We start from the raw sequence: 16,088 nt of genomic DNA, 5'->3' as shown, positions 1-16,088 counted from the left end.
CAACTTGTAACGATATCGTGTCTCCAACCGTCAATTACCAACTACTGACAATACAATACTGCCCACTTTTTGTACTGACGAGTTCGCCTTTTGTAACGTCTGGTGGTCAATTTCGCATTACCTAGGGGCGTCCAGATACTTTTGACCAGTAATGTATTTCCTGAACTTCTGTTGTGCCCAAAAGCTTCCTCTCCACTCCGGCGGCTTGCGCACTTTTCGGGCACAAGAACACAATGTACTCGACTGCTGTATCCTCGGCTCCATAATCATACCTGGCCACTGTGGCCGAGCGGTTCTAGGCGCTTCAGTCCGTAACCGCGCTGCTGCTACGGTCGCAGGTTCGAATCCTGCCTCGGGCATGGGTGTGTGTGATGTCCTTAGGTTGGTTACGTTTAAGTAGTTCAAAGTCTAGGGGACTGATGACCTCAGATGTTAAGTGCCATAGTGCGTAGAGCCATTACTTAGTCCCTTTAGTAGGCTCGATGTACAGGGTGTTAGGGCTGTAGATACAAATATTGTGATCATTTCTACCTTAATATCTGCCCACCGAGCTAGCCGCGCGGTCTAACGCGCTGCTTCCCGAGCGGGAAGGCGTGTCGGTCCCAGGCACGAATCCACCCGGCGGAATAGTGTCGACGTCCGGTGTGTCGGCCAGCCCGTGGATGATTTCTAAGGCGGTTTTCCATCTGCCTCGGCGAATGCAGCCTGGTTCTCCTCATTCCACGTCAGTTACACTATGTCGGTGATTGCTGTGCAAACTGCAAACATTGCCTCCACGTAGGCGTACACCACAATTACTCTACCACGCAAATGGCTCTGAGCACTATGGGACTTAACATCTGAGGCCATCCGTCCCCTAGAACTTAGAACTACTTAAACCTAACTAACCTAAGAACATCACACACATCCATGCCCGAGGCAGGATTCGAACCTGCGACCGTAGCGGTCCCGCGGTTCCAACGCAAAAAATTGGTGTTACACTCGTCTGGTATGAGACGTTCCCGGGAGGGGGCGGGGTCCACTGGGAGCCGTGAGGTAGGTGGACTGCTGTGGCCTGTTGTGGGTTTGTAAACCGCTGAGGGCTATGGCGGGACGAAGTCATTCCGTAGTTTCTGGGTCCCCGGTTCAATATTCACACCTTAAAATATACCCACTTCAGTGTGTTCAGTGTTTCTCCTCTGTCATCCCGCAAACACGTAACATAATTTACTACTTGATATTTTCTGCATGGCCGTAAGTCCGCGAAGTGGGCTACCTGTCAGTATAGATTTTCCATTCTGCGTCCATACGTCCACAGTTCAGTATCTGACCTGCTGTCCAGGGGAAAAGAAACGTTAATGGCTTACTTGAGGTGTGGGTACACGGAGGTACTAACCAAACGTTAAAAAAAAATACTACTCATAATAGCTGAAATTATTAGTCTGCAAATGAAGTAAATACTGATGTAATGTTGTTCAGTACACCGACCCCAGTTAACAATAAAAATATCTGCACTTATACCCCTAACATCCTATATGTCATTTTTAACCTGTCTCTCACGTTGGGGATACACTTGAAAGTCTCTTCGGGTTTGCTGCCGGATCCTAAAATCAACTTGACTCGATATTTCGGCGATCCAACTGGTCGCCATCTTCAGGAAAATGCTGCCTCTGCTGATGAGTCCCTCTGAGAACTGACGCCATGTTGCAAATCGACGTCCTATATAGGCCACCGTTCAGTACACGGCGCATGCACCGCCCATCACGGTTTCTGCCTTCCAAAACAGGGACACAATATGAAATTTGAGGAAACTGTTGTGGTTGCTAACATTTCCGGTTTTTGGAACAGTTTCTGTAAAGAGGCGATTGAAATTAGGTTGGCTGATAATTTAATCAACAGAGACAATGGGTTTCCTCTTAGCAAGACGTGGAATCCATTATTATCTCGCATCAAAACTGGACGTTCTTCGGTGCGGCCTTGATTGTGATATATCGTCGCCAGCAGTGTTTCACTAAGGGCGGCGCCACCTCCCTGTTTTGGAAGGCAGAAACCGTGATGGGCGGTGCATGCGCCGTGCACTGAACGGTGGCGTATATAGGACGTCGATTTGCAACCTGGCGTCAGTTCTCAGCGGGACTCATCAGCAGAAGCAGCATTTTCCTGAAGATGGCGACCAGTTGGATCGCCGAAATATCGAGTCAAGTTGATTTTAGGATCCGGCAGCAAACCCGAAGAGACTTTCAAGACTTATTACGCCGGAAAAGCCTACGTAATCACAGCTAAATACACTGTGCAAACCACAGGAGGAGCTCGCGAATTCCATATTGACGTAATCTTTCCATCGTCGATCGTGATGTCTTTCGGGTACTTGTCGTGTGCGGGGCGCTGACCATTGGCTCCTTTTGTTAGATTCCCCTCCCTCCCCCCCCCCCCTCCCCGGCTTCCTTAGCCAGCAGCGGAGCGCGGCTTGTAAAGCAGAGCAGGAGGGCGTGCGGCCGTGCTCGCTGGTGGTGGTGGGCAGCTGCGGCTCGGCGCCGTCAGTCGGCGGCTTTGAGAGATGCGGCGGTCCTGCCCCCGTGTCAGAGACACGGCCCGCCCCGCCGTGGCGCGCCTAATCGCCCGGTCACGAGCGGCGCCCACCAGACACGTGTGGGGCGAGCCGAGGTGAACACCAGGATGCGAGCAGGCGGCGGGTTCCCGGCGGCGGGCGCGGCCGTCGCTGCCCCTCTGACTCCCCCGCCTTCACAGCTGTCGACGCGGTTCTCTTTCGTCGTCCAGACGGTTTTTTTCTTCTGCATGTCCAAGCGACGCCTTATCCGATCGTCCGGTCGACGCCATCTCACGATGACAATTAGAAAATGCTTCTACAACGTGCACAATATGCCGACGACGGTTGCAGCGAACTCTGTACGACTCGACTGTTCCATGAGCAATGGCGGCGCACTACGTCGGTAGCTCCTGAGACTGTTCGCGGATGTCCGTTGTTTAATATACACTCCAAAACAAAACAAAACCAAAAATTGGTCACAAAACGATATTCATACAGGTATCGACGGAAAAATTCAAAACTTTAAACTCTGGCGGCCGATGTATGAGTGTGTGACGCTGCACCGCAATTTCACCGCGCAGATTGCAGGGACCGTAAACAGGGGACAAAACGATTTCTTTTTTGTTTTTTTTTTTTATTTTGTTTTTTTTAGTCATCAATCTCCTGACTGGTTTGACGCGACCCGCCACGAATTCCTCTCCTGTGGTAACCTCCTCTTCATCTCAAAGCAGCAACTGCAACTTATGTCCTCAGTTATTTGCTGGATGTATTCCAGTCTCTGTCTTCCTCTACAGTTTTTGTCCTCTACAGCTCGCACAAGTACCATGGAAGTCATTCCCTGATGTCTTGATAGATGTCCTATCATCCTGTCCCTTCTCTTTCTCAGTGTTTTCCACATATTCATTTCCTCTCCGATTCTGCGCAGAACCTCCGTATTCCTTAACTCATCAGTCCACCCAATTTTCAACATCTCAAATGCGTCAATTCAGTAACATATCTATATCAGCATATGATTTCATCCACTCAGATGAAACAGACAGGTGCGTCAACAATATAGGCAGATGTGAGCATTTGAGAGAAGAAGTGCAGTACGGCTCAAAGTAGCCTGTTGGAGAAATCGGCGAATCGCTCGACATTTGAACAGGAGCGATGCCGACAGGAACGGGTAAACCACATGGCCGAACACAGCGTCATCAAGGAAGCGGCCCACCTAGAGAGCTGACAGAACGGGAAGAGAGGACTCACAGCCCCGGATTCATCATTACCATCAATCTGATGTGCAACCGCTGCTTCACGGCGTCCAGTATGGCGTGTACCATTGACCTCTCAACACTAACAAGCCAGTCTGCAGTGGTGTTGCGTCCATTCGGATTGGAATCTCACTGACTGAACTGCTGCGAACTGAGCCCCGATAAAGGCCCGATGACCAGCAAAGACGCTTCTGGAGACGCCTCACACAAGCAAGGGATACCAATCTGACTCTTGCCCGCCGTACGGCCCGAAGAACAGGAGTTGTGGTATGGGGTGCCACTGCTTTTCATAGCAGGACACTTGGGTTGTATCTGCGGCTGCCTTGAAACACATCGGTTCGTCAACGACGCTCTACACCAAGTTTTATTGCCCTTCATGGCAACCCATCCTGGCTTTACATTTCAGCAAGATAATGGCCGACCGCACACGGCGACAATTTCTACTGCTTGTCAAACCTTAACTTGACCAGCAAGGTCACCGGATGGCTCCCCAATTGAGGAAGTTTGGAGCATTATGGGCAGGAGGGTCCAAATAGATCGGGATTTTTGCGATCTAAAACAATTAGAATTTGGCACAATGTTCCTCAGGACATCCAACAACTCTATAAATGCCAAACCGAATAACTGCTTGCATAAGAGCGATAAATGTACCAATGCTTTATAGACGTGCTCAGTATGTGAAGCTATTTTCTCATGTATAAATCACCCAACTTTTCAGAAACTGTAATATTTTTCTTGTCTGTACAAGTAAATCACATACATCGACTTCTGTCCCATTCCGATAATTCTTTCTTGGTGCCTTTTTTATTTTTTTTAGTTTGTAGGTGAGTCTCAACGTCAGTAAATTCCAGCTAAATGATGCGGGACTGGCAGTGGCTCAACGTGACTGGCAGTTAGTCCTCAAGATGAATATATATGACGAATTGCTCATAAACAGTTGCAAGATCACCCGTATAACTAAAAGCTTAAATCCTCTGCCAGTCGTCATTCAGTCCCAGGTGCAGGTTGCCAGAAGCAACAAAAATTTGATTTTCAGTATTTCATATAATTACCATCCAAATTTAACAATTTAAAATGCTGTCGTAATCTACTCATTAAGAGGTATAATCTTAAGTGGTAGGTGATCTAAGTATGTATTAATGTGGGCCCTGAGTAAAACTAAGGTGAAAGCCAATTTTATCGTGCGAATTATACAGGGAGTAACAGGTATAAGAGCACATATTTTTACATGGGGTACCTTAATATGTACACTCGTCAGTTTGTACGTTGTTTTTTCTCTGCTTCGAACAGTCTTCCCACAAACACAGCACATCATTTACTATCTGATGTTCTTTACACTGTTGTAGCTGCACCGCTAAGTGGGCTACGCCGTCAGTATAGTCTAACCATTTTGAATCCACACGTCCACACTTCAACACCCGACCTGCTATCCAGGGGGAAATAAGAATTAATGGATTTTTTTTATTGTATCATTTATGCGACTGGTTTGATGCAGTCCACCACGAATTTCTCTTCTGTGCCAGCTTCTTCATCTCACAATAGCAACTGCAGCCTACGTCCTCAGTTACTTGCTGGATGAATTCCAATCTCTCTCTACAGTTCTTACCCTCTACAGCTCCCTATAATACCGTGGAAAATATTTCGCGATGTCCTAACGGACGTCCCTTCTTCTTGTCACTGTTTTCATATATTCCCTTCCTCGCCGATTCTGTGGAGAATGGTTGAGGGAAACTATGGAAAACCAAAAGCTGGTTAACGCACCTCCCATCTCGAGAATGTGAATCTTGGGACTCAACACAGAACACACTTAGTTACAGGTCGATGAATGCAGTATAACCATTCTGAATTTAAATGTTATAGAGCCCTTTTTGTACAATTCATTGTGTGTGACATTTTGGTGTTTGATGTGGATACCTGCGGCAGACAGTGACTCTGTACTTTGCGTTGAAAAGTCTTTTATTCTATCTTGCCAACAAAGCCGTCAGACAGGTTGGCAATGGATGACCAACCTTCGCAAGTTCTTGGAGAAGTATTCCAGTAGTTACTTGTAGTGTGGGGCATCCAAAGAAAATTTGATCATCGCTCTCTTATTCTTCGTATGAGCAGAAAGGTGCCTCTACGTTATGCAGCTTATGTGGATGTTTACGCAAATATCCGTGGTTAAAATTGAGCCTCGCAGATAGAGAAGCGAGTTGCCCATACACTGAAAGCGTAAGGTATTTTGTGGAAGAGGGGACCGACGGATGCTCTGTTACGTACTTCTTGCTTTCGTGTCTTTTTGTTTTCTCCCATGCGCGCTGCAAGTCTACTATCATATCTGTACGTAGAACATATCGGTAGTCCGTTCTTGGGATTGCAGTACAGGTAGCGTACCCTGTAGCAGCTGCTTCTTTGGCCAATCGGCCGGCAGCTTTGTTGCCAGTGATCTCACGATTTCAACCAAGCACAACTAACGATTGTTCTCCTCCACTCGTCTATTCCAAGACTCTGATAATACTGTATTCAATGGAGTTTTGAGCCAAACAGATTCAAAATTTTTAAATCCTGTTAGAGCAGACAATAAGTCTGAGTAGGAAATTTAGAGCTGCTAGCATCCGCAAGAGGAAACATAGTGCTTCTAGTACTGCAACGAGCTCCATGGACACTATACTTGTATCTGAAGGGCAAATTTTGGCCTTACAGTTCCCCATTGTATTGCCAATTATATACGAACATACTTAACACATTATTTTGCTAGAAACTGTATGAGAGACTTGGTGCTTTAAAAGGGTAAGTTAAGTTCCCTCACGTGTTGACCGGAATATGGCACGTGGCACTAGTTTTGTCTTTTACAGTGCAACCACTGGGATACAATATTATATTAAGGCAGATCAGAGGTAGACGTTAAATGACTGTCACTACTCTAGGATTTTTTTTTCAGTTGGCGAATTCATTCCGTAACGGCTGTTAAGCAGTTGTAATTATGAACCAGTAAACTGAAAAGGGAAGCCTACAGTAAATTATCATCCTCAGGACAGAAATGGAACCAGGTTCTTGAAATGATTAGCAAGACAACAGTTTGGATTCAAGCCATCTATTGAATGCAAATGAGACAGTTGCTGTATCGATATCGGGGACAAATGTGGCAGTTTCCTACCCTGGAAAGGGCCAGTGAGGTATTTTAGAATTAGATCAATCATTATCAAGAGATGTTTGGGACGGGAACTCTACAAATATTATGGGGTAAATTCGATTTTCCAATGTCTTCAGCGTATTGTTCTACGTATTTTGTGTTTATTATTTAGCTTCATTTAAAATGGAGCAATGAAAATTATTTTCTGAGCTATATCTGGAGTTACTGAAATTCTGGCAATTCAGAACATGAATTAGTAAAAAAACAAAACAATCGCAAACCTATTTCTTTCCGTGAAAATGAAAGAAATGAGTATTTATAATGTAGCATAATTGCGATGTCTGAAATGAAACAGCGTTTTTACTCGTATTTGGGTGAATGGGAGTATTGTTGAAGAATTTACTCTATTCGATCTATCATTTGAACCTTATAGCTTTGTACAAAGGAAATGATGCTATATACATTCATTTGTACGAATATATATATATATATATATATATATATATATATCACGCTCGATGGTTTGAAAAGAGAGCTGGCCATAGTGGCCGAGCGGTTCTAGGCGCTACAGTCTGGAGCCACGCGACCGCTACGGCCGCAGGTTCGTATCCTGCCTCGGGCATGGATGTGTGGTGTCCTTAGGTTAGTTAGGTTTAAGTAGTTCTAGGTTCTAGAGTGCTCAGAGCCATTTTTTGGAAATGGCTCTCAGCACTATAGGACTCAACTTCTGAGGTCCTCAGTCCCCTAGAACTTAGAACTACTTAAACCGAATTAACCTAAGGACATCACACACATCGATGCGCGAGGTAGGATTCGAACCTGCGACCGTAGCGGTCTCGCGGTTCTAGACTGTAGCGCCTAGAACCCCACGGCCACTCCGGCCGGCTTTTTTGGAGACACTGGCTCATCTGTTCACAAATACGGAATGTGCATATTACTTTTCGTGTTCATTTTTGTTTCCACCATTCTTCTATTATACTACCATTACGGCACAAAAAGCGGCAGTAATAGGTTAATCAAAAGTGAATATTGTTACTGTGGAAAATTTCACATGTTCAGGAAGTCATCAGAAAACCTTCCGTCCCCGCTGCAGCGAGCATGTCTGCAACTCATTATTTATAGGGACTCATTTCGGAAACCCCTTTTTTTTTATTCCCTCGGTACAGCAGAAGTTTATACAGGTGGAATTAAAACTGCCCAGAACGGTAACTAATGCCCTTCGCCAAGCGCAGCACATTTACATAAAAGTTGGCCGCAGACATCAAACAATGTAGGGGGCTATAAAGGGAGGAGATAGCGATTACGTGCATATCGGACAACACGAAGACGCAGTTTGTTTCGGGAATCCGGCGCGCGCGCGCTCCGAGCGAGGCATGCAACCTTCGAATTGTTCGCCAGTTCTTCTTCTTCTCCCCCCACCCCCTCTCCCCCGCCCCACCCCCTATCACTCCTCCCGCTCCTCCACTCCACTGTGAGGACCGAATGAAGTGCGGGGGTTGCGGTGGGAGGTGAGGGATGACTCGGTTGTAGTTGGGTTAGTTGGAGGTGGGAGGAGGGGGGAAGAAGAGCCGTGGTTTGGCGCCAGGTCAGGCGTGCTGTCACTGTTCAGAATTGCCGTATGAGTCGAATGCTCGGAAACTGCAATTTTATCCATTATCCACGCATTAAGGGAAGTTAGTGGGACAGTTATTACCCAAAGTTTTATTTCTCTAGTTCGGCAGCGTGCCGGCCGTACATCAGCGTGTTTGTGTGTGTGTGTGTGTGTGTGTGTGTGTGTGCCTGCGGCCGATGCTCACTCGCTGTACTGTACAGAGATATATTAGCAGCCACTATAAATAGCCACTGGTGATACGCGGGGACTCGTACGGCGGCCGGCGGAAAAGGCGCATTCGCCGCTTCGCTTGTCGCGGCGGCGTTCGCTGCTCGATCTTCCGATACCAGGAGGAGGGAAAAAACCGGGTGGGGGGGGGGGGGGGACAGGGAGAGTGAGCGAGTCCGTCCCTGGAAACGATGGACGCCCCGCGCCACCCGAACAATAGGACGCACGTCTGTTCAGTGCTGCGTAACAAGTGGAAACGGCGTGCGTGTACGTGAGAGAGAAAAGAGTCGAGCGCGCGCCCCCTACTGCTGCTATGCATTCAGTCGCCCGCTCGCTCATTCTTCGTGGCCAGTAATAATCTACGCCCACTAATTACATGTTTATTACGGCCGCTTTGAAATATGATGAAAATGAACACATGCATAATGAGACGCGCCGGCGGCATTGTTTCGAGCATTTAATATGCAATAAACTTGGCGGCTGCTTCCTCGGGTGTGGGAGATGCGAGCTCGGTGGTACCAGTGGCAGCACTTGCGAGGTAAGGAGTGAAGAAGGGGAGAGGGTGGTTGGAAGGGGGGGGGGGCGAGATGGGGAAAAAAAGGAAAGGAAAGCTGAGAAACAAAGAAAAGGAGCAAGTGCTTCTCCCAGAAGTCGCAGTTGCTGAGTTTCACCGTATCGGATTGGTAGGTGTGACAGTGGCGCAGCACCCGAGGGGACACAACCTTGAAAAACAACCGTTGTTCCGCAGTAACAGAAATACTTTGTCATGCTTTCGGTTCCTTGGACTTCCGTTACGCTATACAACTCAACAAGCCTTATAAACACATGACGTAAAGGCTCAAGGTGAAGCCGAGCTCCACGTACAAATCTACAGAGGTTGTTCAGGATCCGGTGGCTCTTTTCAGAGTAATATCGTTTGCTGGTCGAAGTAGAGAGGATATAAAATGTAGACTGGCAATAGCAAGGAAAGCGTTTCTGAACAAGAGAAATTTGTTAACATCGAGTATAGATTTACGTGTCAGGAAGTCGTTTCTGAAAGTATTTGTATGGAGTGTAGCCATGTATGGAAGTGAAACGTGGACGATAAATAGTTTGGACAAGAAGAGAATGAAGCATTCGAAATGTGATACTACAGAAGAATGCTGAAGATTAGATGGGTAGATCACATAACTAATGAGGAGGTATTGAATAGAATTGGAGAGAAGTGAAATTTGTGGCACAATTTGACTAGAAGAAGGGATCGGTTGGTAGGGCATACTCTGAGACATTAAAGGAGCACCAGCTTAGTATTGGAGGGCAGCGTGGAGGGTAAAAATTGTAGAGGGAGACCAAGAGATGAATACACCAAACAGATTCAGTAGGATGTAGGTTGCAGTAGGTACTGGGAGATGAAGAAACAGGATAGAGCTGCATGGAGAGCTGCATCAAACCAGTCTCTGCACTGAAGACTACAACATCATCGTTTGCTGTAGCCAATGATAAGATTCGCTTTTGACAGTATTAACCTCAGTGAAAATGAAGTAGAATTAGAGGATCTGTTGGATGGTATGAACAGTCTAATGAGTACAGTGTATGGATTGAGAGTAAATCGAAGAAAGATGACAGTAATGAGAAGTAACAGAAATGAGAACAGCAAGAAACTTAACGTCAGGTTTGGTGATCAAGAAATAGATGAAGTTAAGGAATTGTGCTACCTCTGCAGCAAAATAACCCATGACGGACGGAGCAAGGAGGACATCCAAAGCAGACTAGCACTAGCAAAAACGGCCTTCCTGGCCAAAAGAAGTCTGCTAGTATCAAATATAGGCCTTAATGCGAGGAAGATATTTCTGAAAATGTGCGTTTGAAGCACAGCATTTTATGATAGCGAAGCATGCACTGTGGGAAAAGAAGAGGATCGAAGTATTTGAGATGTGGTGCTACAAATGAATGTTGAAAATTAGGTGGACTGATAGGGTAATGAATGAGGAAAATGGCCCGCCGGTGTGGCCGAGCGGTTCTAGGCGTTTCAGTCTGGAACCGTGCGACCGCTACGGTCGCAGGTTCGAATCCTGCCTCGGGCATGGATGTGTGTGACGTCCTTAGAGTCGTTAGGTTTAAGTAGTTCTAAGTTATAGCGGACTGATGACCTCAGATGTTAAGTCCCATAGTGCTCAGAACCATTTGAACAATTTTTTGAGGAAAATGTTGTGATAAAAAATGGTTCAAATGGCTCTGAGCACTATGGGACTTAACATCTGAGGTCATCAGTCCCCTAGACGTAGAACTACTTAAATCTAACTAACCTAAGGACATCATACGTATCCACGCCCGATGTAGGATTCAAACCTGCTACCGTAGCAGCAGCGCTTATAACCGCTCGATCACAGCGGCCGGCAATGTTGTGATAGTTCCCTTCAAAAGAGCACGACCGATATCTTTTCACCTCCATGCCCAATCTGGGCTTGTGCTCGACCCTCGTCGGCGGAACACGAAATCACAATCTTCAATGTACCTTTTGTGCAACCATTGCTATGAAGGACTAGTGTAGTAATAGAACGTAAAATAAAGTTTTCTTTAACGTATAAGTACAACAAGCTTTACACGAAATAGGAATTGACAGTCCGTTTTATTTAACCACAAACATTTGATTAATTGTGGACGTAATTTACGAGTGTACAGTGAAAACATTGGATAGCTCAAAATAATTTCAACATCAATAAATACTTCTAGCCCGTCTCATTATTGGGGCAAGGAGGCATACAAGCTTGTTCTACGAACACCTGTCATAGCTACTTGTTTTCATTATGGGAAATCGGGTCGGGTATTGTGCAAACAACTGCTCTTCTTAAGCGGGGTAGTGTGTCAAACAGGCCGACTTGGAGCAGAAGAGGCACCACAGGACATTTTAATTTCCACTGTCTATACTTTTACAAATAAATTCATAAAACTTTGTCAGCATGACGAGGAAGGATTCAGGATTCACACTCATAGCAGTGGAAGTGCAAAAACATAACAAAATAATTTGTTTTAGATGTGAAATTGCATCATTTTTTTACTTACTATTGACTGCATTTTTTACTATAGGTGCACTTTTCTTCAGAAGTAATAGAGATAATTCCATGAATTTTGCACAGAGTACAAACCATACTTACAGGTGTATGAAACACTAGAATTTTCCAAATCTATTAAAAACTGTGGTAAAAATTGAGATAATTAGCTATAAAATTCGAGTTTTTTCGAGACATGAGGTTTAAAATGTTACAGCTCAATCATTTTTTTCATAAATTGAATAAATTCTAGAGTTTCATACACCTGCAAGCATGGTTTGTATGCTGTGCGAAATTCATCGAAAAATCACTCTTACTTATGGAGAAAAGTGAACCGACAGCAACAAATGCAGCCAATAGTAAGTGAAAAGATGATGAAATTTTACATGTAAAAAAAATTAATTTCTTATGTTTTAGCTCTTCGATTGCTATGAGTGTGAATCCCGATTCCTTCCTGTTCAAAGTGACGAAGTTCTATGAATTTATTTGTAAAAGTGTAGACAGTGGAAATTAAAATGTCCTGCTGTGCCTCTCCTACTCCAAGTTGGCCCGTTTGACGTCCTATCCCCCCTTAAGTGCTCGAATATGTTTCACCACCTTTGTCCCATCATCAATGGGTCACAGTCAGTCTTCCAAAAAAGCAAACATGTTTTAAATAATAATTATTGTAATGAAATTTTATCTAAACGCATTTTATGCCTGTTTTATTACCTTACTTTCTGTTTCTTTCCATTACTGTATATCAGTACCTTGTCATGTACAACTAAATGATGTTATTGTGACTTTGGTTTGCGAGTTAACAAAGTGCTTTATTTATAAATCCAATTTTGTTCCGTGAAAATATTTCGCAACTATGTTTCGCGATTACTCACAGCTATTTTCGTATTATATGTTTTCACCTGCATTCTCATCTGTTATGAAAACACACACGTAACTATGGTACATGGGAACGTCACTCGTATGTTATACTTTTGAACTTCCGCAAAACACAGTGTTTATATTACTGTTGAGTGACTATTCCCTGTTGACGTTCACTTGCTCCTTATTCTGAGTCTGAGAGAGCTGTCAGCAAATGTACTGTGGGAACCACTACTTTGGAAAGAGCTTTGGTGTGATACGCGTATCTTGTTTTAAAATTTCTGAATAGCTGTTCTATGTACACTGACGGAAAAATTATAACACCTACAAGGATTGTACGAATTAAACGAAATTTGCTGAGCGTGTTTCTACATCTGAAACATGATGTTTATCCAAATTTCACGCCAGTCAGATAAGAGTGGCGCTAATAGCGCAACTATAAAAATGCAAATCAGGTTTTCTTTAAGTATACGCTGTAACAGTCGTCATCTAAGTAGGCTGTTTAGGTTTTTATGTTGGTAACGCCATGTAGCGCTCTATATGAAAATCACTGACTGTTCTGTGTGCAGTCTGTGACTGGTTTGCATTGTTGGAATTTGCTATTGTAGTGTTGGGCAGCACGTAGTGTTGCGCAGTTGGAGATGAGCCGCCAGCAATGGTGTATGTGGGGAGAGAGATGGCGGAGTTTTCAGAGCGGATGATCTGGACCTGTGTCCATCAGAGACAGTAAATTTGTAAGACTGGATGTCATGAACTGATATATATATTATGACTTTTGAACACTATTAAGGTAAATACATTGTTTGTTCTTTATCAAAATATTTCATTTGCTAACTATGCCTATCAGTAGTTAGTTCCTTCAGTAGTTAGAATCTTTTATTTAGCTGGCAGCAGTGGCGCTCGCTGTATTGCAGTAGTTCGAGTAACGAAGATTTTTGTGAGGTGAGTGATTCATGTAAGGTATAGGTTATTGTTAGTCGGGGCCATTCTTTTGTAGGGATTTTTGAAAGTCAGGTTGCGTTGCGCTAAAAATATTGTGTGTCAGTTTAGTGTTGGTGAGAATAAGTAAAGAACTAAATGTCTGAGTACGTTCAGTTCTGCTCAGCTGTTTGAAAATCAAATAACATAAGGGGTTTACCAGCACAGCAATTCAATAATTTTTCTAAGGGGACGTTTCAGTCACCATTAGGATCCTTTGAGATTATGAACACCTCACTGAGTTTGAACGAGGACATGTATAGGGCTACAACAGCTGGATGCTACTTCTACGATAGCGCAGAAAGACTTCACAGGAATGTAGACACTGTACATGATTGCTGGCACCGGTGGTCACGAGAATGTACGGTAGCAAGAACACTGGGCTCTGAACGGCCACGCGGCACTGCCGAGAGGAAAGACCGTGTTCGGCGTACGCCCTTGTAGCACGGTACTGCATCTGCAGCAGCAGTTTGAGCAGCAGTAGGCATGACAGTGATATAATGGTTACAAATCGCTTAGTTCATTGACAGCTCCGCGCCAGACGCCATATTGCGTGCATTCCGCTCTGACCGCAAACCACTGCCTTTTGCGACTTCAGTGGTGTCAATCGAGAGCTCATTAGAAGGCAGGTGGAGGGTGTGTTTTCTGATGAAAACTGGTCCTGCCTCGGTGCCAGTGGTGGCCTCATGTTGGTTAGGAGGAGGCTGCTTGAGGGTCTGCAACCATCTCGCTTGCGTGCTAGTTGCACCGGACCTACACTTGCAGTTACGGTCTGCGACGCGATTTCTTACGTCAGTAGGAGCACTCTCGTATTTATCCCAGCATCCTGACTACAGGGCTGTGCATCATTCTGGTGATTCGATCTGTTGTGTTGCCATTCATGAACAGCATTCCAGGAGGTGTTTTGCAGTTGGATAACTCTCACCCACATATCGCTGTTGACCCAACATGCTCCACAGAGAGTCGACATGTTGTCTTGGCCGCTCACCAGATCTGTCTCCAGTCAAGCACACATGGGAATCATTGGAGCCGACCGGGGTGGCCAAGCGGTTCTAGGCGCTACAGTCTGGAACAGCGTGAACGCTACGGTCGCAGGTTCGAATCCTGCGTCGGGCATGGATGTGCGTGATGTCCTTCGGTTGGTTAGGTTTAAGTAGTTCTAAGTTCTATGGGACTCATGACCTCAGAAGTTAAGTCCCACAGCCCTCAGAGCCATTTGAACCATTTTTTGAATCACTGGACGACAAGTCCAGCGTCATCAACAGACATCATTAACCGTGCCTGTATTGACCGACCAAATGCAAGAGACGTGAAACTCCATTCCACGAACTGACATCTGGCACCTGTACAACACAATACATGCAAGTTTGCATTCGCCGTTTCGGGGCTACACCGATTGTTAATGTACCATCATTTCACATTTGCAATGGCTTATCTCGCGCGTACCTTAACCTGTGATCTTGCAATGTTAATTGCTTAAATATGTTACCTAGACATATGTATTCCCGAAATTTCACTGTTCTAGACTAATTATTTTTTGGTGATGCAATTTTTTTCCCGTCAGTGTATATACCTGTAGATGTTTTCTGTGTTTTGAGTTTTTCTGTGTTGTTTTATCTGCTCTGTATCCTACTGCAAGTGCTTGTTTCTTTAAAAAATTACCTGTTCTTTTTCAGAAATAGTTAAGTAGCCTGTAAAGTAATTAGCCACGTCTTCCATTAAAGCGATATGCTTTGAGCCTGTTAGTGTCTTCGACATCTACATCTACATCCATACTCCGCAAGCCACCTGACGGTGTGTGGCAGAGGGTACTCTGAGTACCTCTATCGGTTCTCCCTTCTATTCCAGTCTCGTATCGTTCGTGGAAAGAAAGATTGTCGGTATGCCTCTGTGTGGGCATATCCTCATGGTCTCTTCGCGAGATATACGTAGGGGGGAGCAATATACTGCTTGACTCCTCGGTGAAGGTATGTTCTCGAAACTTCAACAAAAGCCCGTACCGAGCTACTGAGCGCTCTCGTGCAAAGTCTTCCACTGGAGTTTATCTATCGTCTCCGTAACGCTTTCGCGATTACTAAATGATCCTGTAACGAAGCGCGCTGCTCTCCGTTGGATCTTTTCCATCTCTTCTATCAACCCTATCTCGTACGGATCCCACACTGCTGAGCAATATTCAAGCAGTGGGCGAACAGGTGCACTGTAACCTACTTCCTTTGTTTTCGGATTGCATTTCCTTAGGATTCTTCCCATGAATCTCAGTCTGGAATCTGCTTTACCGACGATCAACTTTATATGATCATTCCATTTTAAATCACTCCTAATGCCTACTCCCACATAATTTATGGAATTAACTGCTTCCAGTTGCTGACCTGCTATATTGTAGCTAAATGATAAACGATCTTTCTTTCTATGTATTCGCAGCACATTACACTTGTCTACATTGAGATTCAATTGCCATTCCCTGCACCATGCGTCAATTCGTTGCAGATCCTCCTGCATTTCAGTACAATTTTCC

The 16,088-nt window shown here is 44.9% G+C and overlaps 1 protein-coding gene across 1 annotated transcript in view; it reads left to right on the top strand.

The window, feature by feature from the left end:
• Positions 1 to 2,655: 2,655 nt before the first annotated feature.
• LOC124775896 (lysine-rich arabinogalactan protein 19-like) overlaps positions 2,656 to 16,088 on the top strand; it is a 90,398-nt gene continuing 76,965 nt past the window's right edge. Inside the window, exon 1 of the mRNA XM_047250730.1 lies at positions 2,656 to 2,760. Coding sequence (XP_047106686.1) covers positions 2,656 to 2,760 — 105 coding nt within the window. The remainder of the gene's footprint in view (positions 2,761 to 16,088) is intronic.

This window comes from Schistocerca piceifrons, chromosome 2 (assembly GCF_021461385.2).
Source record: "Schistocerca piceifrons isolate TAMUIC-IGC-003096 chromosome 2, iqSchPice1.1, whole genome shotgun sequence".
Classification (NCBI taxonomy): domain Eukaryota; kingdom Metazoa; phylum Arthropoda; class Insecta; order Orthoptera; family Acrididae; genus Schistocerca; species Schistocerca piceifrons.
The sequence above is the reverse complement of the archived record's forward strand: the minus strand, read 5'-3'. Positions and strand labels throughout refer to the sequence as shown.